General features: G+C 47.8%; 1 protein-coding gene across 1 annotated transcript in view; it reads left to right on the top strand.

The window, feature by feature from the left end:
• Positions 1–25,883, top strand: part of RANGAP1 (Ran GTPase activating protein 1) — a 125,574-nt gene extending 99,691 nt beyond the window's left edge. The window contains exons 11-16 of the mRNA XM_075321797.1: positions 170–359; positions 6,039–6,158; positions 6,293–6,395; positions 6,467–6,555; positions 10,000–10,121; positions 24,494–25,883. Of these exons, the coding sequence (XP_075177912.1) occupies positions 170–359; positions 6,039–6,158; positions 6,293–6,395; positions 6,467–6,555; positions 10,000–10,121; positions 24,494–24,563 (694 nt within the window). The 3' untranslated portion in view covers positions 24,564–25,883. The remainder of the gene's footprint in view (positions 1–169; positions 360–6,038; positions 6,159–6,292; positions 6,396–6,466; positions 6,556–9,999; positions 10,122–24,493) is intronic.
• Positions 25,884–26,643: the final 760 nt, after the last annotated feature.

Genomic DNA, 26,643 nt, shown 5'->3' with positions numbered 1-26,643 from the left:
AAGGGAAAAAAAAAAGAGACAACCCTGCTCGTGAGAGCTTACAATCTACAATGAGATGGGGGGTGGGAAACAAGGTGCAAGTTTCAAGATTTAGAAGTGATTTTTAAATTGTACCATATTTTAGTTATTAGCCAGCTCTGCCATTCAAGAGTCAGTTTTTGATTTTCAGTGATGATGAAGGGAATGATGAAGATGACGACGATGATGAGGAAGATGACGACGACGATGACGACGACGACGACGATGATGATGAGGAAGAAGAGGAGGAGGAGGAGGAGGATGATGAAGAGGAGGAAGAGGAGGATGTGGATGAGGAAAAAGAAAGTGAACAAGAAAAGCCCAAGAAAATTCCTCCTCAAGTAATAACTAATATTAATAACATAGTTGAGTTAAAAAGTGATGAGCCTAAAATGTGTTGCATGAGTGTAGGTAATGTTGAGAGATTGGGAATTGTATAAATCGTTAGCACAATATCTATTTAGTGAACAGCGCTCTGAGCAGCTATGGGGTAGCTGACGATCTGCCGGAGTCGCTGCGGGTTTTTAAATTGCTTTCATTACAAGCATCAGTTTTGTTATCAGCAAAGGTATTGAGTCATTGCAGTATTGGGAGATTGTAATTTATGCAGTGTATAATCTACAGGGCAGTGGTGGTCAGGCTATCATGCTATAGGGGGGGCTTCAGGCCCCCTTACAAAATGTCAGGTCCCAACTCTATTCTAGTCTATGGTAGACACCGCAGAGAGTACGGTCAACTATTGCTAGTTGCTGTTCACTGTAATGGATATTATAAGTAATCGAGGTTTAGGAAGATTTGCTCAGGCCGGCATTATACATCAGTTATAATCTGCTGCACGTGCCAGGTTTATTAACCAGTCAAAAGTGCAAGGTATGTATCATGAGGGGGCCTGTGCCAAGCTTTTTGCATTGGTGTTCTGGCATCCAAATATTGCAAATTATGGTGTACACCACTTTGCACCAAAATTGTGAACTTGTTGTTTTTTCCTGCCACTTTTCCAAACTGGGCATGGTTAGCTATGCAAATTAGATTTTAGCCAGATTTATGAAGTGCTGGGGTTTTTTTTTTTTGTTTTTGTTTTTGCAATTTCACAAACTTAATTCAGCAAGGCACTAAGGGCCGTTTCACACATCCAGCATTTTGCTGGATCCAGCACGCATGCAGTACAGTAGATTCATTTACAGTGGAAGCGCGACACATTGCGGACAAATGTGGTTGTACATGAAGCACACAACCGCATGGTGTCGCGCATCCACTGTAAATTAATCTACTGTACTGCATGCGTGCCGCATCCAGTGACGTGCTGGATATCTGAAACTGCCCTAAAGAAACCATTTGAATGCGGAAGAGCAAAATGTTAGAAACCAAGAAGTAAGACTCCATTGCTCAAGACACAACTTGAGAATAGCTCTAACAGGGCCGGCTTTCCTTGAGTGACAGATATGGTGTATAGAACTGTAGCATTAGAACTATAAAACTCCGCACAAGTTCTGCTATAACACATATAGGTATCACTGGCCTCTTCTGAGTTCACACTGACACTACACTTCTCTCTATTCCTGTATTGACACTTCGAGATAACAAGACATTTGAAGCTGGGACTGCCTCATGCGCCGATGATGCCGACGTTATGTGACGGGGGCGGATTGGAGGCACGTCCAGTCCGCCCTCGTCATTGGCTGCTCATCTGGCTTATAAACCCGGACATCTCCCCACCCTGACGCTCCCCTTTTGAAGAAGCGAGGCGAAACTGCGTCAGGGGTGGTGGAGCACATGGCCAGGTGATCCCTTTTCAACAGGTAAAGGTCCTTCATTCCTAATTATTGTCTCATAACTGCAGCGATATGAGAGCCAGAAATATTAGCCCTTGTATAAAGTCTACAAACGGTGGTTAATCTTTATAGCTCAGGTCTCTTTATGAATACAATCTAAGTCTATTTCACTGCAGCTGTTTGCCTGTATGGCCTGTCTGTGCAGAGACCATTGGTGGCTGTAATTGATACATGTTTTCATATGAGTTATAAGTTAGTCTAATTGACTCTTGTCACTGACAAGCAAATGTCAAAACAAGCCCCATGGGCAACTGCATGTAGTTTGCTACCCTATATTAATAAATAGTAATTTAACAAAAATAGCTTGGGCTAATTTTACATATTATCTGACCCAATCTGAACGGCAGTGAGACGGTTTTTGCACAGGAGGCTGGTGCTGTTTGTCCTTTTGGTGCAGAAACCAGCAGTATTTGAACCAGTTTACATATGAATTAATAGCAGGTGCATATGGTTTGTGTTACCAAAGGGCAAACTGTAAAATAAGTCCCATAGGCAATTATATGTGATCTTTCTCTATTATATGGAAATATGGTTGTGACATTTATCCTGTTGCTCACAAGTTTATTGTAATAGTAAAATATGTATGATTATTTGTGGATGACCTCCTGGGATCATGTGCCCCACTTCGTGGGCTTTTCCTGTTTTTTAGATAATTTTTCTGAATTTATATCAATAAAGTTTCTATTTTATAGAAAAACATGTTTGCGCTTTCACTTCATACCCAATCATTATTTTGGTTGGGTTGTTTTGGATCAGTCTGAAGTGTGTGTTTAACAAGGACAATTGATTTTTAAATGTATTATGAGGGGGCCTGTGTCAAGCTTTTTGCATTGGTGTTCTGGCATCCAAATATTGCAAATTATGGTGTACACCATTTTGCACCAAAATTATGACCTTGTTGGTTTTTCCTGCCACTTTTCCAAACTGGGCATGGTTAGCTATGCAAATTAGATTTTAGCCAGTTTATAAAGTGCTGTGTTTTTGTTTTTCCAATTTCACAAACCTAATTCAGCAAGGCACTAAGGGCCGTTTCACACATCCAGCGTTTTGCCGGATACAGCATGCATTACAGTAGATTCATTTATAGTGGAAGCGTGACACCATGTGGACAAATGCGGTTGTGCATGAAGCACACAACCGCATAGTGTCGCGCTTCCACTGTAAAGGAATGTACTGCATGCGTGCCGCATCCAGTGACGTGCTGGATGTCTGAAACGGCCCTAAAGAAACCATTTCAATGCGGAAGAGCAATATGTTAGAAACCAAGACGTAAGGAGACTCTATTGCTCAAGACAGAACTTGAGAATAGCTCTAACCGGGCCGGCTTTCCTTGAGTGACAGATATGATGAATAGAACTGTAGCATTAGAATTATAAAACTCAGCACAAGTTCTGCTATAACACATATAGGTATCACTGGCCTCTTCTGAGTTCACACTCAGACACTACACTTCTCTCTATTCCTGTATTGACACTTAGAGATAAGTAATTTGAACAAGCACCCTGCTCAGGACAGCAGGAGCAGATAGAGCGTGCTTAGCAAACCTGCTGTGAATGCTGCAGGCTGGTGATTTATAACTGCATCTCTTCAGAATATGAGGGGAGCACCTAACTGCTGTATATAAATCACAGGAGGAAGCAGACTGGGAAGTTGAGAGCTAACCTCCCTTCTGGGATTAATGGGGTGTTCCCACAAACAAAGATTATTTTAATCAATAGATCTTGAAATAATCATTTCCATAATTGGATGTGATTAACTTGAACAAGGGTGTTGAGGGGAGTAAAAAGCTACAGAAATGGCACCTGTCCAAATATGTGAATGGAAGGTTTAGCCAAACACGTATGGCACAAGTCAGAAGCAGGTGTATGGAGTCGGGTCATGGGGTGAAAAATGTTGTAACAAGCGATCATAACATTGTATCTGTCATGGGGTCCTGCTACCATATCACACAATCAACAGAGAGATGACTGAACAATCCAAAGAACATTTATTACAAGAATGTCAGAAGGTCCATCAAATAATCCACAACACAAAGGGTAAAATAGTCCAGTAATGGGATAAATGTCCCGGGGATCAGTCACAATCCTCCATCAGTCCTTTTCCAGGGAAATCGGGATTTCTCAGTCTTTCTGGGGTGTTAGGGTACCTTCACACTTTAGCGATGCAGCAGCGATCCGACCAGCGATCTGACCTGGTCAGGATCGCTGCTGCATCGCTACATGGTCGCTGGTGAGCTGTCAAACAGGCAGATCTCACCAGCGACCAGTGAACAGCCCCCAGCCAGCAGCGACGTGCAAGCGACGCTGCGCTTGCACGGAGCCGCCGTCTGGAAGCTGCGGACACTGGTAACTAAGGTAAACATCGGGTATGGTTACCCGATGTTTACATTAGTTACCAGTGTGAGCAGGGAGCAGGGAGCCGCGCACACTGAGCGCTGGCTCCTTGCTCTCCTAGCTGCATTACACATCGGGTTAATTAACCCGATGTGTAATGCAGCTACATGTGCAGAGAGCAGGGAGCCGCGCACACTGAGCGCTGGCTCCTTGCTCTCCTAGCTGCTGTACACATCGGGTTAATTAACCCGATGTGTACAGCAGCTACATGTGCAGAGAGCCGGAGCCGGCAGCACAGGCAGCGTGAGAGCTGCTGGTAACTAAGGTAAATATCGGGTAACCACCTTGGTTACCCGATGTTTATCTTGGATACAGCTTACCTCAGCTGTCAGACGCCGGCTCCTGCTCCCTGCTCGCTTCATTTGTCGCTCTCTCGCTGTCACACACAGCGATCTGTGTGTCACAGCAGGAGAGCGGCTTTGAAGAAAACGAACCAGGGCTGTGTGTAACGAGCAGCGATCTCGCAGCAGGGGCCAGATCGCTGCTCATTGTCACACACAGCGAGATCGCTAATGAGGTCACTGCTGCGTCACAAAAAGCGTGACTCAGCAGCGATCTCGGCAGCGAGCTCGCTGTGTGTGAAGCACCCCTTAGTTTATCCCTCAGAGGATCAATCTTACTTCTTCTCTCTTGTGTTTCTCAGCCAGAATGAATAATCCCCCAGGTAAGCAGAAAGTTTAGGTGGATCTCAGACGTAGGGACAAAAGCCCAGCAGGGGGTGATTAACCTGCAAATAGGACAAGGAATACACAGAATGGACAGAGCAGCACGCCTAAAATACAAACCTATACAAATTATATATTCCACCATCACAATATCTGTCCCAAAATGGAATCAATAAAAAAGTCATCTCACCCCGCAAAAAAAATAAGCCAACACACTGCTCCATCAACTGAAAAATGAAAATGCTATGGGTCTTCGAAAAAGGCAATACACCACTCAAATGGTGGTTTTGGTTTGTTTAGTTTTTTGCAAACTTCTGATTTATTTTTTCACCACTAAAATAATAAAAGTTGGACATACTGATGAGGAGCATCATATTGCTAGGTCAGGTTTTCCACAAAACGTACACTGTAAAAACAATTCCCTAAAAACCATGTCAGAATTGGGGGGGGGGGGTGTTCACAAATTCTCCCCATTTGTACAGTATGTAGTAAGAGGAAGGGTGTCATTCAAAAGTACGACTTGTCCAGCAAAAAACAAGCCCTGGTATGTACGTGGACAGAAAAATAAAGTTATCCCTTGGGGAGGAAAACAGAAAATCCCAAAAAATGGAAATTGGCCCCATCATGAAGGGGTTCATCAGAGGGTGAAAAAACAGAACTGTAAAGGGTGCTTTACACGCTGCGACATCGCTAGCGATGTCGTTAGCGATGTAACACGCCAGATCGCAGATAGGATTTGCAAAGATCACACACAGGTCATTTTTGTAGCGCCGGTCACATGTGCGATCTTGGCAAATCGTATATGCGATCTGGCGTGTTACATTGCTAACGAGATCGCTAGCGATGTCGCAGCGTGTAAAGCAGCCTTAACCGTTATTGGGAACAAAAGTATTGGATTGTATTTTCGAAGGTTAGGTCATAAAGTGGTTAAGGGAAGGCTACAAAGGTCATTCCTCTAACCAATTGTGGGCATGTGGGGTCTCTGGAGGAGCAAACGTATGGCCCATTTATACATATTGGACCAATGTTGTCAAAACCCCCTGTTATCGGAGGGTTTGGCCATCATTCTGTGTATGGCACATTTTTACTTTTGGATTTACATTAAACCTATTGCTTCTGTTTTGTTCCAGGAATCCACGCCCGCCGCGTCTCCTCCTCGCCCCCCGGTTGATGCATCCACTTTCCTCAACTTTCCTTCTCCTGAAAAACTTTTAATGATGGGTCCCAAGCGCTCAGCAATTATAGCTCAGGTATTGTGTTCCCAAATCCACAATGCTACAAATGGGGGATTCCTCTGCAACTCGATTACTTTTGTTTGGTAATTGAGCATGTTCTGTGTAAAGACGCTTGTTTTTAATTCTAATGTTTCTGTATTAAACTTTAGACTGATGTGGCCGATACCAATAAGGTCGTACAGGCCTTTGTCCAACTGTCCTCAGTGTATAGAGATGAACAAGCGGTGAAGACGGCTGTGGAGGAAACAATTGGTAAGAAACTATTCTCATAAGACTACTTACTCTTTTGTTTGTGCATTTCTTTACTTTTCCTTTTTCTTTAGATGAGTTGATGAAGGCGGCTTTCAGCAGCTCTGCTTTCCAGCCAGATCTGTTCGTTACCTCTTTGCTCGTTAGGATGGGACTTCTTAAGGTATGAATATTTTTACAATTGGATTTGGGGTTGAAAAATGACAGCCTTTAGGCTGATTTATCTTCCTGCTATACCTAAGAGTTTCAAAGAGAATTAAAAAAAACCTGACACCCCTGATCCCCGCCGATCAGCTGTCCTCGTTGCAGGCAGCCGGAAATGCTCATTTCCAGAGCTGTTCAGTCTTCTGATAGTGGCCATGACCGGGTACTGCACATCCGCCTTCTATTCAGATCAATAGGAGGTGGATGTGCAGTTCCCAGCTTAAGGATCCATGTAAAAGTAAGGGACAATCCCTTTAACTGACTCTTGCACCATGTAAAGGCTACTTGCATAAGGGACGAGTGTAGGAATTTACTTATAGGAGAGGGGTGGCAACTGTAAGACAACTTGAGAGCATTGTACACTCGGGACAGTTTTTTAGGAAGAACGATAATTTTAACCTAGGTAAATACTGGAAGAAACCATGGTCTTTGTGCAGATGTTGGTGTCAGTGAAGCCAGAACCCCAGCCCTGGAAGTCAGTAATGCTCAGCACTGAGTCGCTGCACTGCCCGATAAACACTTTAAGTGAACCAGTCACCAGGTTTTCCCCCTATAAGCTGCGGCCACCACCAGTGAGCTCTTGTATACAGCATTCATAACTAAAAAAGATTTTTTATTATACTCTACTTCGGGGCGGTCAGGTCAATGGGCGTCGCTGGTGTCAGTCCAGAACCTCCTCTATCCTGTGCAGTTGCCGTCCTCCTTCCCAGCTCCTTGTTGATAACGCCTCTTAAAGGGAACCTGTCAGGTGCAATATACACCCAGGACCACGAGCAGTTCTGGGTGCATATTGCTAAGCTCTGCCTAATCGGCCCTGTATCTAGTACCATAGATTGTGATCTTTAGAAGAAGTATATCTAAAAATCCTTTACGATATGCTAATGAGCGCAGAGACTAGTCGCAAGGGCATTAGTTCCTGCGCTTATTCTGCCCTCTTAGCATGTTTGCACGTCCACATTCAATGCCCACTGCTTAGTCATCATCGGCGGTGACACACGTACCTGTGTCTGTTGTCACCGCTGATCTGAATGCCCCTCACTTTCCGGTCATGTGCAGTATGAAGCCGGGTGTACACTTCCTGGCTTCAGAGAGGTCTATTGCACATAACCCTGACAGATTCCCTTTAAGACATCCATGCAGAAGTCTTCATGGCGCTCCAGCATACAGTTAGGTCCAGAAATATTTGGACAGTGACACAATTTTCGCGAGTTGGGCTCTGCATGCCACCACATTGGATTTGAAATGAAACCTCTACAACAGAATTCAAGTGCAGATTGTAACGTTTAATTTGAAGGTTTGAACAAAAATATCTGATAGAAATTGTAGGAATTGTACACATTTCTTTACAAACACTCCACATTTTAGGAGGTCAAAAGTAATTGGACAAATAAACCAAACCCAAACAAAATATTTTTATTTTCAATATTTTGTTGCGAATGCTTTGGAGGCAATCACTGCCTTAAGTCTGGAACCCATGGACATCACCAAACGCTGGATTTCCTCCGTCTTAATGCTTTGCCAGGCCTTTACAGCCGCAGCCTTCAGGTCTTGCTTGTTTGTGGGTCTTTCCGTCTTAAGTCTGGATTTGAGCAAGTGAAATGCATGCTCAATTGGGTTAAGATCTGGTGATTGACTTGGCCATTGCAGAATGTTCCACTTTTTTGCACTCATAAACTCCTGGGTAGCTTTGGCTTTATGCTTGGGGTCATTGTCCATCTGTACTATGAAGCGCCGTCCCATCAACTTTGCGGCATTTGGCTGAATCTGGGCTGAAAGTATATCCCGGTACACTTCAGAATTCATCCGGCTACTCTTGTCTGCTGTTATGTCATCAATAAACACAAGTGACCCAGTGCCATTGAAAGCCATGCATGTCCATTCCATCACGTTGCCTCCACCATGTTTTACAGAGGATGTGGTGTGCCTTGGATCATGTGCCGTTCCCTTTCTTCTCCAAACTTTTTTCTTCCCATCATTCTGGTACAGGTTGATCTTTGTCTCATCTGTCCATAGAATACTTTTCCAGAACTGAGCTGGCTTCATGAGGTGTTTTTCAGCAAATTTAACTCTGGCCTGTCTATTTTTGAAATTGATGAATGGTTTCCAGCTAGATGTGAACCCTTTGTATTTACTTTCATGGAGTCTTCTCTTTACTGTTGACTTAGAGACAGATACACCTACTTCACTGAGAGTGTTCTGGACTTCAGTTGATGTTGTGAACGGGTTCTTCTTCACCAAAGAAAGTATGCGGCGATCATCCGCCACTGTTGTCATCCGTGGACGCCCAGGCCTTTTTGAGTTCCCAAGCTCACCAGTCAATTCCTTTTTTCTCAGAATGTACCCGACTGTTGATTTTGCTACTCCAAGCATGTCTGCTATCTCTGTGATGGATTTTTTCTTTTTTTTCAGCCTCAGGATGTTCTGCTTCACCTCAATTGAGAGTTCCTTAGACCGCATGTTGTCTGGTCACAGCAACAGCTTCCAAATGCAAAACCACACACCTGTAATCAACCCCAGACCTTTTAAGTACTTCATTGATTACAGGTTAACGAGGGAGACGCCTTCAGAGTTGATTGCAGCCCTTAGAGTCCCTTGTCCAATTACTTTTGGTCCCTTGAAAAAGAGGAGGCTATGCATTACAGAGCTATGATTCCTAAACCCTTTCTCCGATTTGGATGTGAAAACTTTCATGTTGCAGCTGGCAGTGTGCACTTTCAGCCCATATTATATATATAATTGTATTTCTGAACATGTTTTTGTAAACAGCTAAAATAACAAAACTTGTGTCACTGTCCAAATATTTCTGGACCTAACTGTATGCGCACTTTAACTTAGAACACATACCTGGGGCCTCGCAGGTATGTGTTCTGCTAGGTCACTTGTTTTCTATGGTAGATTTCTATGGTTGCGCGTTCTAGGGTTAATCTGCACTGCTGAGGGCAGATCAAAGTATTGTAGTGCGCATGTGCGGGCTGTCTTTGTCTTTTCCCCATGCCTGCACATTACAGTACTTTGCTCTGCACTCCACAGTGCAGATAAAAGTGCACATGCGCAGGTTCTCAATGGAGGCCTCTGTGTGAATGACGTAGGACGAATCATCCACACGGGGCTGGGTAGGAGGATGGCGATGGAAGAAAGGAGGCGCCAGACCAAAACCGGTGACACCTATCGGACCGCCTGCAGGTGAGGATAATAAAGCTATTTTCTATGTTATACAGCGCGGCCTGGACTCTTTTTAGATCCAGTATTCTGGAATGCTGTATATAAGGGCTCATTGGTGCTGGCTGAAGGTAATAGTGGACAAATCTGGTGACAGGTTTCCTTTTTAATCTTTTCTCAATGTTTACTTTGTGTACTGTGACATTTTACATCTTACAATAACATGCTTTTTATCTGTTTGCAGAGTGAGGAGAAGATTAAGGCCATCCCACACTTGTATGGACCATTACTGTCATTAAATCACATCGTGAAGCAGGATTATTTCCAGAAGTCTCTTATTCCTATTCTGCTGGCTTTTATTTCGAAGTAAGAATGCCAGACCAAATACTGAATTCTCTGAGTAGCAGCCTAGTTTACATTGCCTTTCTTTAACTAGTAACTACAGGTTGTTGGGGTTTTCTTTTTCGCTCCTAATTGGGAGACCCAGACAGTGGGTGTATAGCTACTGCCTCTGGAGGCCGCACAAAGAACTACACTTAAAAGTGTAAGGCCCCTCCCCTTCTGGCTATACACCCTCCCGTAGGAGTACAGATTCCTCAGTTTTAGCTTTGTGCGCAGGAGGTCAGACACGCACGCATAGCTCCATTCTTTTTAGTCAGCAGTAGCTGCTGACTATGTCGGATGGAAGAAAAGAGGGCCCATACAGGGCTCCCAGCATGCTCCCTTCTCACCCCACTGTATGTCGGAGGTGTTTGTAAGGTTGAGGTACCCATTGCGGGTACGGCGGCAGGAGCCCACATGCTGATTCCTTCCCCATCCCTTTTTACAGGGCTCTGGGTGAAGTGGGATTTACTGGTCTCCAGGCACTGAGACCGTGCTCCATCTACAGCCCCTGGAGAAGATGCTGGATGGAGCGGAGTACATCAGGGACATGGCCCTGCTTCCTCAAGGTACTCTGTGTCCCCGTGCATTTGGCGCTCACACCGCAGCATGCTGGGTGTTGTAGTGCGCCGGGGGACATCAGCGCTACGGCGCTTGTGCCATGGCCTCATTCAGCTTCGCTGAAGCAGGCACACTTCTAGGAATCGGTCGCGCCGGCCGCTGGGACTGCGGCGCGGCTGGCACTTGTGGTGCGCCGGGGACTTCAGCGCGGCCCGCGCTTTTACGGCGGCCGCGCTGATAACTCGAGTCCCCGGCTTTTGCGGCCTGCTTCCGTTCGTTCCCGCCCCCGGACCTGCCAGTCAGGAGAGGGGCGGGACGCTGGCCACGTCTAGGAATCGGTCACGCCGGCCGCTGGGACTGCGGCGCGGCTGGCACTTGTGGTGCGCCGGGGACTTCAGCGCGGCCCGCGCTTTTACGGCGGCCGCGCTGATAACTCGAGTCCCCGGCTTTTGCGGCCTGCTTCCGTTCGTTCCCGCCCCCAGACCTGCCAGTCAGGAGAGGGGCGGGACGCTGGCCAGTGCATCAGCGCCGAGGGCTGGAGTCGTTTTTACATACTCCAGCCCTCACAATCGGCACAGAGGGACACTGTTTCCCGCACTTTTGTTTGGGAACTCCCACGGACCGCCCCTCTCCACAGACGCCGGCAGCCATTCCTGCTGACACGCTGAGCTGCAGAGGGGAGCCGGGGAGACCCAGACAAGGAATTCTGCAGCCTCTTACCCGCTATTCAGCGGGCGGTAAGCAGCCCTCAGGGCTCACCCCCTCTTGTGCCAGTAGTATTCTTAGTATTTTGTTTCTACAAATACTTTGTATTGCATAGCGCTGGTCGCCCTTTGGCTATAGACTCTCTCACATTGCAGAGAGCCAGCAGCATGTCGTCCGTAAAACGCAAGGGTGCCAAGGCACAGACATTATATGCTTCCTGCACCGCATGTGGGACTTTTCTACCGGCAGGCTCCACGGACCCCCATTGTGTGCAGTGCTCGGCCCCTGCGGCGCTTGCACAGTCGGGACCTCTGCTGGACGTGACCCAGGGTGTACCACCTGTGAATGCTGTCCAGGTGACAGGAACTGAGTTTGCAGCTTTTGCTGACAGAATGTCTCTCACTATGTCACAAATTCTTGACACATTGCGAGCTAGGCCTGTACTTCAGGCCACGGACACTGTGCAATCATTGCCCCCTGGTCCCCCTCAGCTCCAAGCTCCGGGACCGGCATATACACCTCAGGGTGAAGACTCTGACTCGGACGATGGCCCCGGGCAGCCTAAGCGGGCTCGCTATGACGGGCCTTCACATTCATCTCAATGGTCAGGATCCCAGCGAGATGAATCTATGGGTGATGAGGCGGACGTAACTGATCAGGATTCTGATCCTGGGACCGCTCTCAATCTAGATACACCAGATGGTGACGCCATAGTTAATGATCTTATATTTAACATCAATAAGATGTTAAATATTTCCCCACCAGCTCCTCTTGTGGAGGAGTCAGCTTCGCAGCACGAGAGAATCCATTTCAGATACCCTAAGCGTACTTTAAGCACTTTTCTGGACCACGCTGACTTTAGAGACGCAATCCAGAAACCCCACGCTTATCCTGAAAGGCGTTTTCCTAAACGGCTTAAAGATACACGCTATCCTTTTCCCCCTGAGGTGGTCAAGGGTTGGACCCAGTGTCCAAAAGTGGATCCTCCAATTTCCAGGCTTGCAGCTAGATCCTTGGTTGCAGTTGAAGATGGAGCGGCACTTAAAGATGCCACTGACAGGCAGATGGAGCTCTGGCTGAAATCCATCTATGAAGCGATTGGAGCGTCATTAGCGCCTTCTTTTGCAGCCGTATGGGCACTCCAAGCTATCTCAGCCGGGCTTGCGCGAGTTGACTCCGTCACACGTGCATTTGCCCCGCAGGTAGCACCATTGACCTCGCAAATGGCGGCATTCGCGTCGTACGCGATTAATGCTGTTCTTGACGCTACAAGCCGCACGGCAGTGGCGTCAGCCAACTCCGTTGTTTTGCGGAGGGCCCTGTGGTTGAGACATTGGAAAGCAGATTCTCATTCCAAGAAGTGCTTAACCAATTTGCCTTTTTCTCGTGACCGATTGTTTGGAGAGCGTTTGGATGAAATCATCAAACACTCCAAGGGTAAGGACTCATCCTTACCGCAACACAGACAAAACAGACCCCAACAGAGGAAGGGTCAGTCTGGTTATCGGTCCTTTCGAGGACCGGGCAGGTCCCAATTCGCCTCGTCAAAAAAGACTCAAAAAGACCAGAGACGCTCAGATTCTTGGAGGTCTCAGTCACGCCCAAAAAGGACAGCCGGAGGAACCGTTGCCAAGACGGCGTCCTCCTGACTTGCGGTCTCCGATTCCCACACCCGCGGTCGGTGGGAGGCTTTCCCACTTTGGCGACATCTGGCTGTCACACGTCAAAGACCGTTGGGTGAGGGATATTCTGTCTCACGGGTACAGGATAGAGTTCAGTTCTCGTCCGCCAACTCGTTTCTTCAGAACTTCTCCACCACCAGACCGAGCCGATGCTCTGTTGCAGGCGGTGGCCGCTCTAAAGGCGGAAGGAGTGGTGACCTCCGTCCCTATTCAGGAACAAGGTCACGGTTTTTACTCCAATCTGTTTGTGGTCCCAAAAAAGGACGGATCGTATCGGCCCGTCCTGGATCTAAAGTTGCTCAACAGACACGTAAAAGTCAGGAGGTTCCGGATGGAATCCCTACGCTCCGTCATAGCCTCAATGTCTCAAGGAGATTTTCTAGCATCAATAGATATCAAAGATGCGTATCTCCACGTGCCGATCACACCAGAGCATCAGCGTTTCCTACGCTTCGTCATACACGACGAACACCTGCAGTTCGTAGCGTTACCTTTCGGTCTGGCAACAGCCCCCCGGGTCTTCACCAAAGTCATGGCAGCAGTAGTAGCTGTTCTGCACTCGCAGGGTCACTCGGTCATCCCGTATCTAGACGACCTGCTTATAAAGGCACCCTCTCAAGAGGCATGCCAACACAGTCTGAAGGTGGCACTAGACACTCTCCAGAGTTTCGGGTGGATTATCAACTTTCCAAAGTCTCATCTAACCCCGACCCAATCTCTGACTTATCTTGGCATGGAGTTTCATACTCTCTCAGCGATAGTGAAGCTTCCACTGGACAAGCAGTGCTCGCTACGGACTGGAGTGCAATCTCTCCTTCAGAGCCAGTCGCACTCACTGAGGCGCCTCATGCATTTCCTAGGAAAGATGGTAGCAGCAATGGAGGCAGTCCCGTTCGCGCAGTTTCATCTGCGCCCTCTACAATGGGACATTCTACGCCAATGGGACGGGAAATCGACGTCCCTCGACAGGACTGTCTCCCTCTCTCAGACTGCCAAGGACTCTCTGCGTTGGTGGCTTCTCCCCACCTCATTGTCACAGGGAAAGTCGTTCCTTCCCCCGTCCTGGGCAGTGGTCACGACGGATGCGAGCCTATCAGGGTGGGGAGCGGTGTATCTCCACCACAGGGCTCAGGGGATGTGGACTCTGGAAGAGTCCACCCTGCAGATCAATGTTCTGGAAATCAGAGCAATCTATCTTGCCCTGCGAGCCTTCCAACAATGGCTGGAAGGCAAGCAGATTCGGATTCAGTCGGACAATTCCACGGCGGTGGCGTACATCAACCACCAAGGGGGAACACGCAGTCGCCAAGCTTTTCAAGAAGTCCAACGGATTTTGACGTGGGTGGAAAGCAGAGCGTCCACCATATCCGCAGTTCACATCCCAGGCGTGGAAAACTGGGAAGCAGACTTTCTCAGTCGCCAGGGCATGGACGCAGGAGAATGGTCCCTTCACCCGGACGTGTTTCAGCAGATCTGTTGCCGCTGGGGGACGCCGGACGTCGATCTGATGGCGTCACGGCACAACAACAAGGTCCCAGTTTTCATGGCACGGTCTCACGATCACCGAGCACTGGCGGCAGACGCCTTGGTTCAGGATTGGTCGCAATTCCGACTCCCCTATGTGTTCCCACCTCTAGCATTGTTACCCAGAGTTCTCCGGAAAATCAGGTCCGACTGCCATCGAGCCATACTCGTCGCTCCAGATTGGCCAAGAAGGTCGTGGTACCCGGATCTGTGGCATCTCACGGTAGGCCAACCGTGGACACTACCAGACCGTCCAGATTTGCTGTCTCAAGGGCCGTTTTTCCATCTGAATTCTGCGGCCCTGAACCTGACTGTGTGGCCATTGAGTCCTGGATCCTAGCGGCCTCAGGTTTATCTCATGAAGTTGTTGCCACAATGAGACAGGCTAGAAAACCATCCTCAGCTAAGATCTATCACAGAACGTGGAAGATATTCTTAGCGTGGTGCTTGGCTCAAGGGTTTTCTCCCTGGCCATTTGCATTGCCAATTTTTCTTTCCTTCCTGCAGTCTGGGTTGGAAAAAGGTTTGTCGCTTAGCTCTCTTAAGGGTCAAGTCTCCGCGCTATCCGTATTCTTTCAGAAGCGCTTGGCACGGCTTTCTAAAGTACGCACGTTTCTCCAAGGAGTTTGTCATATCGTTCCTCCTTACAGACGGCCATTGGAACCCTGGGATCTGAACAAGGTTCTCATTGCTCTCCAGAAGCCGCCTTTCGAGCCTTTGAAAGAGGTTCCCCTTTCTCGGCTTTCACAAAAGGTAGTTTTTCTTGTGGCGGTCACGTCTCTTCGAAGAGTGTCCGAGCTAGCGGCGTTATCTTGCAAATCTCCCTTCCTGGTGTTTCACCAAGACAAGGTAGTACTGCGTCCAATTCCAGAGTTTTCTCCCAAGGTGGTTTCTTCCTTTCATCTCAATCAGGATATCACTTTGCCATCTTTGTGTCCGCATCCAGTTCACCAATTTGAAAAGGGTTTACATCTGTTGGACCTGGTGAGAGCACTCAGGATTTACATTTCTCGCACGGCGGCTCTACGCCGTTCTGATGCGCTCTTTGTCCTAGTCGCTGGTCAGCATAAGGGATCGCAAGCTTCCAAATCCACCCTGGCGCGGTGGATCAAGGAACCAATTCTTCACACATACCGTTCTGCTGGGCTTCCGATTCCATCTGGACTGAAGGCCCATTCTACCAGAGCCGTGGGTGCGTCCTGGGCATTGCGGCATCAGGCTACGGCTCAGCAAGTGTGCCAAGCGGCTACCTGGTCGAGTCTGCACACGTTTACCAAACACTATCAAGTGCATACCTACGCTTCGGCAGATGCCAGCCTAGGTAGACAGGTCCTTCAGGCGGCGGTGGCCCACCTGTAGGAAGAGGCTGTCTGACAGCCCGTTCATGTGGTATCTTTTTACCCACCCAGGGACTGCTTTTGGACGTCCCACTGTCTGGGTCTCCCAATTAGGAGCGAAAAAGAAGAAGGGAATTTTGTTTACTTACCGTAAATTCCTTTTCTTCTAGCTCCAATTGGGAGACCCAGCACCCGCCCTATTTGTTCTTAGGGTTTCGTTTTTCGGGTGCACATGTTGTTCATGTTGTTTCTTAAGTTCTCCGATCGTGTTATCGGATTGAATTTGTTTTTGAAACTGTTATTGGCTTTCCTCCTTCTTGCTTTGGTACTAAAACTGAGGAATCTGTACTCCTACGGGAGGGTGTATAGCCAGAAGGGGAGGGGCCTTACACTTTTAAGTGTAGTTCTTTGTGCGGCCTCCAGAGGCAGTAGCTATACACCCACTGTCTGGGTCTCCCAATTGGAGCTAGAAGAAAAGGAATTTACGGTAAGTAAACAAAATTCCCTTCTTTTTTGTTTTTTTTTTTCTTTTCTTTAAACCATAAGATTGTTTTTGTTTTTTCTTTTCATAAATGTACAAGCAGAGATAAGAAACTTTTTGTAATATATCTTATTAGAGAGAATTGCTTAGCTCCCTCGCTTTTATCAATCACTTTTTCTTTTTCGCTCCTAATTGGGAGACCCAGACAGTGGGTGTATAGCTACTGCCTCTGGAGGCCGCACAAAGAACTACACTTAAAAGTGTAAGGCCCCTCCCCTTCTGGCTATACACCCTCCCGTAGGAGTACGGATTCCTCAGTTTTAGCTTTGTGCGCAGGAGGTCAGACACGCACGCATAGCTCCATTGTTTTTAGTCAGCAGCAGCTGCTGACTATGTCGGATGGAAGAAAAGAGGGCCCATACAGGGCTCCCAGCATGCTCCCTTCTCACCCCACTGTATGTCGGAGGTGTTTGTAAGGTTGAGGTACCCATTGCGGGTACGGCGGCAGGAGCCCACATGCTGATTCCTTCCCCATCCCTTTTTACAGGGCTCTGGGTGAAGTGGGATTTACTGGTCTCCAGGCACTGAGACCGTGCTCCATCTACAGCCCCTGGAGAAGATGCTGGATGGAGCGGAGTACATCAGGGACATGGCCCTGCTTCCTCAAGGTACTCTGTGTCCCCGTGCATTTGGCGCTCACACCGCAGCATGCTGGGTGTTGTAGTGCGCCGGGGACATCAGCGCTGCGGCGCTTGTGCCATGGCCTCATTCAGCTTCGCTGAAGCAGGCACACTTCTGGGAATCGGTCGCGCCGGCCGCTGGGACTGCGGCGCGGCTGGCACTTGTGGTGCGCCGGGGACTTCAGCGCGGGCCGCGCTTTTACGGCGGCCGCGCTGATAACTCGAGTCCCCGGCTTTTGCGGCCTGCTTCCGTTCGTTCCCGCCCCCAGACCTGCCAGTCAGGAGAGGGGCGGGACGCTGGTCAGTGCATCAGCGCCGAGGGCTGGAGTCGTTTTTACATACTCCAGCCCTCACAATCGGCACAGAGGGGACACTGTTTCCCGCACTTTTGTTTAGGAACTCCCACGGACCGCCCCTCTCCACAGACGCCGGCAGCCATTCCTGCTGACACGCTGAGCTGCAGAGGGGAGCCGGGGAGACCCAGACAAGGAATTCTGCGCCTCTTACCCGCTATTCAGCGGGCGGTAAGCAGCCCTCAGGGCTCACCCCCTCTTGTGCCAGTAGTATTCTTAGTATTTTGTTTCTACAAATACTTTGTATTGCATAGCGCTGGTCGCCCTTTGGCTATAGACTCTCTCACATTGCAGAGAGCCAGCAGCATGTCGTCCGTAAAACGCAAGGGTGCCAAGGCACAGACATTATATGCTTCCTGCACCGCATGTGGGACTTTTCTACCGGCAGGCTCCACGGACCCCCATTGTGTGCAGTGCTCGGCCCCTGCGGCGCTTGCACAGTCGGGACCTCTGCTGGACGTGACCCAGGGTGTACCACCTGTGAATGCTGTCCAGGTGACAGGAACTGAGTTTGCAGCTTTTGCTGACAGAATGTCTCTCACTATGTCACAAATTCTTGACACATTGCGAGCTAGGCCTGTACTTCAGGCCACGGACACTGTGCAATCATTGCCCCCTGGTCCCCCTCAGCTGAATTACCTCCAAGCTCCGGGACGGGCACATACACCTCAGGGTGAAGACTCTGACTCGGACGATGGCCCCGGGCAGCCTAAGCGGGCTCGCTATGACGGGCCTTCACATTCATCTCAATGGTCAGGATCCCAGCGAGATGAATCTATGGGTGATGAGGCGGACGTAACTGATCAGGATTCTGATCCTGGGACCGCTCTCAATCTAGATACACCAGATGGTGACGCCATAGTTAATGATCTTATATTTAACATCAATAAGATGTTAAATATTTCCCCACCAGCTCCTCTTGTAGAGGAGTCAGCTTCGCAGCACGAGAGAATCCATTTCAGATACACTAAGCGTACATTAAGCACTTTTCTGGACCACGCTGACTTTAGAGACGCAATCCAGAAACCCCACGCTTATCCTGAAAGGCGTTTTTCTAAACGGCTTAAAGATACACGCTATCCTTTTCCCCCTGAGGTGGTCAAGGGTTGGACCCAGTGTCCAAAAGTGGATCCTCCAATTTCCAGGCTTGCAGCTAGATCCTTGGTTGCAGTTGAAGATGGAGCGGCACTTAAAGATGCCACTGACAGGCAGATGGAGCTCTGGCTGAAATCCATCTATGAAGCGATTGGAGCGTCGTTAGCGCCATCTTTTGCGGCCGTATGGGCACTCCAAGCTATCTCAGCCGGGCTTGCGCAAGTCGACTCAGTCACACGTGCATTTGCCCCGCAGGTAGCACCATTGACCTCGCAAATGGCGGCATTCGCGTCGTACGCGATTAATGCTGTTCTTGACGCTACAAGCCGCACGGCAGTGGCGTCAGCCAACTCCGTTGTTTTGCGTAGGGCCCTGTGGTTGAGACATTGGAAAGCAGATTCTCATTCCAAGAAGTGCTTAACCAATTTGCCTTTTTCTCGTGACCGATTGTTTGGAGAGCGTTTGGATGAAATCATCAAACACTCCAAGGGTAAGGACTCATCCTTACCGCAACACAGACAAAACAAACCCCAACAGAGGAAGGGTCAGTCTGGTTATCGGTCCTTTCGAGGACCGGGCAGGTCCCAATTCGCCTCGTCAAAAAAGACTCAAAAAGACCAGAGACGCTCAGATTCTTGGAGGTCTCAGTCACGCCCAAAAAGGACAGCCGGAGGAACCGTTGCCAAGACGGCGTCCTCCTGACTTGCAGTCTCCGATTCCCACACCCGCGGTCGGTGGGAGGCTTTCCCACTTTGGCGACATTTGGCTGTCACGCGTCAAAGACCGTTGGGTGAGGGATATTCTGTCTCACGGGTACAGGATAGAGTTCAGTTCTCGTCCGCCAACTCGTTTCTTCAGAACTTCTCCACCACCAGACCGAGCCGATGCTCTGTTGCAGGCGGTGGCCGCTCTAAAGGCGGAAGGAGTGGTGACCTCCGTCCCTCTTCAGGAACAAGGTCACGGTTTTTACTCCAATCTGTTTGTGGTCCCAAAAAAGGACGGATCTTATCGACCCGTCCTGGATCTAAAGTTGCTCAACAGACACGTAAAAGTCAGGAGGTTCCGGATGGAATCCCTACGCTCCGTCATAGCCTCAATGTCTCAAGGAGATTTTCTAGCATCAATAGATATCAAAGATGCGTATCTCCACGTGCCGATTGCACCAGAGCATCAGCGTTTCCTACGCTTCGTCATACACAACGAACACCTGCAGTTCGTAGCGTTACCTTTCGGTCTGGCAACAGCCCCCCGGGTCTTCACCAAAGTCATGGCAGCAGTAGTAGCTGTTCTGCACTCGCAGGGTCACTCGGTCATCCCGTATCTAGACGACCTGCTTATAAAGGCACCCTCTCAAGAGGCATGCCAGCACAGTCTGAAGGTGGCACTAGACACTCTCCAGAGTTTCGGGTGGATTATCAACTTTCCAAAGTCTCATCTAACCCCGACCCAATCTCTGACTTATCTTGGCATGGAGTTTCATACTCTCTCAGCGATAGTGAAGCTTCCACTGGACAAGCAGTGCTCGCTACGGACTGGAGTGCAATCTCTCCTTCAGAGCCAGTCGCACTCACTGAGGCGCCTCATGCATTTCCTAGGAAAGATGGTAGCAGCAATGGAGGCAGTCCCGTTCGCGCAGTTTCATCTGCGCCCTCTACAATGGGACATTCTACGCCAATGGGATGGGAAATCGACGTCCCTCGACAGGACTGTCTCCCTCTCTCAGACTGCCAAGGACTCTCTGCGTTGGTGGCTTCTCCCCACCTCATTGTCACAGGGAAAGTCGTTCCTTCCCCCGTCCTGGGCAGTGGTCACGACGGATGCGAGCCTATCAGGGTGGGGAGCGGTGTTTCTCCACCACAGGGCTCAGGGGACGTGGACTCAGGAAGAGTCCACCCTGCAGATCAATGTTCTGGAAATCAGAGCAATCTATCTTGCCCTGCGAGCCTTCCAACAATGGCTGGAAGGCAAGCAGATTCGGATTCAGTCGGACAATTCCACGGCGGTGGCGTACATCAACCACCAAGGGGGAACACGCAGTCGCCAAGCTTTTCAAGAAGTCCAGCGGATTTTGACGTGGGTGGAAAGCAGAGCGTCCACCATATCCGCAGTTCACATCCCAGGCGTGGAAAACTGGGAAGCAGACTTTCTCAGTCGCCAGGGCATGGACGCAGGAGAATGGTCCCTTCACCCGGACGTGTTTCAGCAGATCTGTTGCCGCTGGGGGACGCCGGACGTCGATCTGATGGCGTCACGGCACAACAACAAGGTCCCAGTTTTCATGGCACGGTCTCACGATCACCGAGCACTGGCGGCAGACGCCTTGGTTCAGGATTGGTCGCAATTCCGACTCCCCTATGTGTTCCCACCTCTAGCATTGTTACCCAGAGTTCTCCGGAAAATCAGGTCCGACTGCCATCGAGCCATACTCGTCGCTCCAGATTGGCCAAGAAGGTCGTGGTACCCGGATCTGTGGCATCTCACGGTAGGCCAACCGTGGACACTACCAGACCGTCCAGATTTGCTGTCTCAAGGGCCGTTTTTCCATCTGAATTCTGCGGCCCTGAACCTGACTGTGTGGCCATTGAGTCCTGGATCCTAGCGGCCTCAGGTTTATCTCATGAAGTTGTTGCCACAATGAGACAGGCTAGAAAACCATCCTCAGCTAAGATCTATCACAGGACGTGGAAGATATTCTTAGCGTGGTGCTTGGCTCAAGGGTTTTCTCCCTGGCCATTTGCATTGCCAATTTTTCTTTCCTTCCTGCAGTCTGGGTTGGAAAAAGGTTTGTCGCTTAGCTCTCTTAAGGGTCAAGTCTCCACGCTATCCGTATTCTTTCAGAAGCGCTTGGCACGGCTTTCTAAAGTACGCACGTTTCTCCAAGGAGTTTCTCATATCGTTCCTCCTTACAGACGGCCATTGGAACCCTGGGATCTGAACAAGGTTCTCATTGCTCTCCAGAAGCCGCCTTTCGAGCCTTTGAAAGAGGTTCCCCTTTCTCGGCTTTCACAAAAGGTAGTTTTTCTTGTGGCGGTCACGTCTCTTCGAAGAGTGTCCGAGCTAGCGGCGTTATCTTGCAAATTTCCCTTCCTGGTGTTTCACCAAGACAAGGTAGTACTGCGTCCAATTCCAGAGTTTTCTCCCAAGGTGGTTTCTTCCTTTCATCTCAATCAGGATATCACTTTGCCATCTTTGTGTCCGCATCCAGTTCACCAATTTGAAAAGGGTTTACATCTGTTGGACCTGGTGAGAGCACTCAGGATTTACATTTCTCGCACGGCGTCTCTACGCCGTTCTGATGCGCTCTTTGTCCTAGTCGCTGGTCAGCATAAGGGATCACAAGCTTCCAAATCCACCCTGGCGCGGTGGATCAAGGAACCAATTCTTCACACATACCGTTCTGCTGGGCTTCCGATTCCATCTGGACTGAAGGCCCATTCTACCAGAGCCGTGGGTGCGTCCTGGGCATTGCGGCATCAGGCTACGGCTCAGCAAGTGTGCCAGGCGGCTACCTGGTCGAGTCTGCACACGTTTACCAAACACTATCAAGTGCATACCTACGCTTCGGCAGATGCCAGCCTAGGTAGACAGGTCCTTCAGGCGGCGGTGGCCCACCTGTAGGAAGAGGCTGTCTGACAGCCCGTTCATGTGGTATCTTTTTACCCACCCAGGGACTGCTTTTGGACGTCCCACTGTCTGGGTCTCCCAATTAGGAGCGAAAAAGAAGGGAATTTTGTTTACTTACCGTAAATTCCTTTTCTTCTAGCTCCAATTGGGAGACCCAGCACCCGCCCTATTTGTTCTTAGGGTTTCGTTTTTCGGGTGCACATGTTGTTCATGTTGTTTCTTAAGTTCTCCGATCTTGTTATCGGATTGAATTTGTTTTTGAAACTGTTATTGGCTTTCCTCCTTCTTGCTTTGGTACTAAAACTGAGGAATCCGTACTCCTACGGGAGGGTGTATAGCCAGAAGGGGAGGGGCCTTACACTTTTAAGTGTAGTTCTTTGTGCGGCCTCCAGAGGCAGTAGCTATACACCCACTGTCTGGGTCTCCCAATTGGAGCTAGAAGAAAAGGAATTTACGGTAAGTAAACAAAATTCCCTTCTTTTTCACTCTCCAAAACTGCACATACCGTATTTTTCGGACCATAAGACACACTTTTTTTTCCCCCCAAATGTTGGGGGTGCGTCTTATGGTCTGACTATAGGGCTGCGGCCGGGAATGAGGGTGCTGCGGTGGAGCGGGCCATCGGGGGCACGAGCAGGCTGTAGCAGCCTGCCGTGACCACGTGGGCCCGCTCATTTCATATGCACGCCCATCCTCCCGCCCATCTCTCAGCGCTGAAGCCGTCACTGACAGATGGGCGGGGAGTGCTCGCATAATTAACAGCCGGCCGTGATCACCCCTGGCAACTACAGCTTGGAGTGATCATGTGCGGCTGTATTCACTGCCCCCGCGCATCATCATCAGCGCGGGGAGCAGTGAATAAGTATGGCATACTCACCGGACACGTCTGTGCAGCACCACGATCTCCTCCAGTCTGCCGGTCAGCTGATCTGTGTAGAAACCAGTGAGCACAGCGATGACGTCATCGCTGTGCGCCGCTAGTCACGCAGATCAGCTGACCGGCAGAATGGAGGAGATCGCGTGCTGCACGGAAGTGACCGTTGATGGCTCCATGCTGGTAAGTGGTGCTGCTGCCGCCACAGACTGGAGGAAGAGTGATGCTGCATGGAGCGAGGAAAGGAGAGTATAAACGTTTTGTTTTTTTGTGTGACACAGGATACATGCCATATAGGAGCACGGGGGCCATATAGCAGGATGAAGGGTACCTTACCCCCATAACAGTGTCAGCAGCATATCCTCGCCCCATAACAGTGTCATGACCACATTTTTTGCTTAAAATTTTTTTTTATATTTTCCTCCTCTAAAACCAGGGTGCGTCTTAAGGTCCGGTGCATCTTATAGTCCGAAAAATACGGTATCTGTCTCCAATTTGTCTCCAGTGAGGGATCAAATTCCACCTACAGTGGAACCTTGGATTCAGAGTAACTTGGTTTGAGAGCGTTTTGCAAGACAAGCAAAGCTTTTTACAAAATGTGTAACTTTGTTTAAGAGCAATGATTTGCAATAAGAGCAAATACCGTGCACACTTCCAATTCCATCCTTTCACTGCGCTCTGACCCGCTCTGGAGGTAACTTTCTGTACATATGTACGGTATACTGTATATTGTATACCATCATACAGTATATACTATATAGCATGTCTATCAAGTTGCATTTGTGGATACAGTATTGCACTTTCTTATTGATAACCAGTACAGCACTTTGCATGTGCTGTAATCTGCCTGGGCAGTATTCCTACCCCACATTTGGCTTAGTTCTGCCCTTATTTTGGGGAGAATAGATTTGGGGTCTGTTTTTTGTGTATTGTACTAGAATAAAGGTTGTCATATTTATACATTTTTTTCTGTATAGTACCTCCCGCACACCAACAATTCTATTGTAAGCTATCATCCAGTTTAATTAGTTTTTGTTTTTTACTGTACAGTATTTTGTATTAGTGTACTGTAATAATTTTATAGGAATACAGTACATTATAGTGTATTCATGTAATAAGTTTGTATAAATACAGTAAGTATTTTTGGGTTGTGGAACGTCTGCGTTTTAATTATTTCCTATGGGAAGATTTGCTTTGATATAAGAGTAACTTTGTTTAAGAGCAGACTCCCGGAACTAATTATGCTCGTAATCCAAGGGTCCACTGTATTATGATTAAACACGATGTAGAAGGGGAAAACTGCTCAGCTAAAAACGGAGCAGACAAAATGTGCAAATGGTCACGAGAGCAGGACTGCCTCCAAAGTAAATGTCTAAATAAAATAACAAAAAAAAGTATTTGAGTTTTGTATCTACATAAATCTATTTCTCTTTGTTTGCAGGTCAAATCATGCACTAGAATCGCAGTCTCAAGCCCGGCACGTTCTCTTACAAACTCTTCACATGTTATAAGGACTATGATGGTTTAGGTCTCAAATGTCTATCCGAAGAAGGGAGATAATCACACGGACTGCTGAAAGACTAAAGGCCATGCAGAGAGTCAAACCTCTTATGCCCTCATCTACAGCCCCTTTTCCAGTCTTTGTTTACACATGATTAAGGGTTTGGTTCCTACCTCCAGTTATAACTTGGTCTGAATCTCAGGATATAAAAAATCTAAAACTTTTGATGTCGCATATGGAAAAAAAAACAAAAAACCCAAACCATTGTATGGTGTGTTTGCTCCATTGCAGTGACTAATTTGAAGCCTTTACCCGAATATTTCACGCTTCCTATTTGGCCACAGATGGTCTTTGTTTGGAATGTGATGCATAACGAATTGTCTTAATGATGGAAGTAGTGAGTCCATTGAATTGCTGGTATGTGTTTAAGAAAGCGGATATACTACTTCAGTACCGGTTATTTGAGTAATTGGGAAAACTGAAAATCCATTTTTATGCAAAAAGTATATTTAAAGCTGAGACCTGCAGATATAGGTACAGGGAAAGCCCTTGATTTCAAGGACTTTGCGCAGAATGAGTTGTAAATACGTCTTTGTTAATGTTACAATATTTCCTTACTCTTGTAGAGCTAAAACATTTTAACCTTATTTGCTTTTGACAATAGGAAGTTTATTAATTTGTCCGTCTTTTTGGTAATGTGATACTCTGTTCGGCATGGATTACTGTAATATTTTTTTTTATTTTTTTTTTATTTAAGCCACATAGTGAAGTCATATTAACACAAAATATAATCCTACCGGATTGGAAACGGTCAAACAAAATTGTTTGTTAGCTCTCCAGGATTTGATCCCACCGCCTCCTCAAGACTTCTGCATCTAAGAAATTTTGGCCCTAGTTGTCATTAGTGGGGACACAATTCGATTTATACGTGACTGATTAGTTTTCCAGATAAGGAAACACAACTTATTTATATAGTAGACTTGGGATTTGGTTTATTTTAGAACAAGTAGGAACAAATTTTCTTCCTGGATTCAGAACCCCTATAGGCCAATATGTTACTTGATGACGATGGATCACAACTTAGGTAAGACAGATCCAAGTAGAACACACAACAAGCCTTTACTTCTGAATCGTAAAGTGTGCAGTCCTCTACACAGTAATCTATGTATTCTTTCCTACCAGTTCCCATCTGAGTGACTGGTTGGTACCTTATATTTTGTTCACTTGTGCTTGACAGTAAAGTATCAATCTTAACTGGTTAAATAAAGTGATCGCGTCTTCCAAGTGGACTTTTTCATTGATGTTTTAAAAGCAAAAAATTGTTTCTTGTCATTTTTTCATTGGGGGATACAGATTATATTGGATACAGGTTGCTGGCACTAAGAAGTAAACACTACGTGCAAAATAAAGGGTTTGATCCGCTACTCTGATTATATCTATCCTGCAAACACCGAGCTACCAGTTTGTTCACCAACAGTAGAAGAAGCAGTGGGACATACAAGAATTGGTTTGAGACAAAAAAGGCATATTTAGCTATTTTTGCAGATCTATTCCCCCCCCCATTTTTAGGTAGAGAATTTTAGATCACTTTGCAATGAGAAAAAAACTCACTTCTGTTTGTTCTAATCCTAAGAAAGTGAGGTGATACATAGGAGCTCCCACCACTGTGGTTTCTCCTTGCCATGCCATCATCAATTGTCTTGTCAACACGAGTGATGAGTGATTATTTATTTGGCACTTCATTACTCGCACGAATATTAAGGCATTTGTGATATTTGATAGGCCTAAGACACTGCCTGAAAATCGATGTGAGTGGAGTGCGATAAAAAAATCGCATTCCACCCGGACCAATATTAGCCTGTGTGTCAGCACACCTGAGTGATTTATTTTCTCAGCCCTAATCGGACCGAGAAAACAATCACAGCATGATGCGATTGTAATGTGATCATTATTTCTATCGCACCCATTCATGTGTACGGGGCGAGGGAAAAATCGCACTGCACTCGCATACACTGGTGTACCGCGAGTGCCGTGCGAGAATGGCAATAGCCGGCTGTGGAGGAGAAAGGGGGATAAATCCCTCCCTCCCC

Source organism: Anomaloglossus baeobatrachus, chromosome 8 (assembly GCF_048569485.1).
Source record: "Anomaloglossus baeobatrachus isolate aAnoBae1 chromosome 8, aAnoBae1.hap1, whole genome shotgun sequence".
Taxonomy (NCBI): Eukaryota; Metazoa; Chordata; class Amphibia; order Anura; family Aromobatidae; genus Anomaloglossus; species Anomaloglossus baeobatrachus.
The sequence above is the reverse complement of the archived record's forward strand: the minus strand, read 5'-3'. Positions and strand labels throughout refer to the sequence as shown.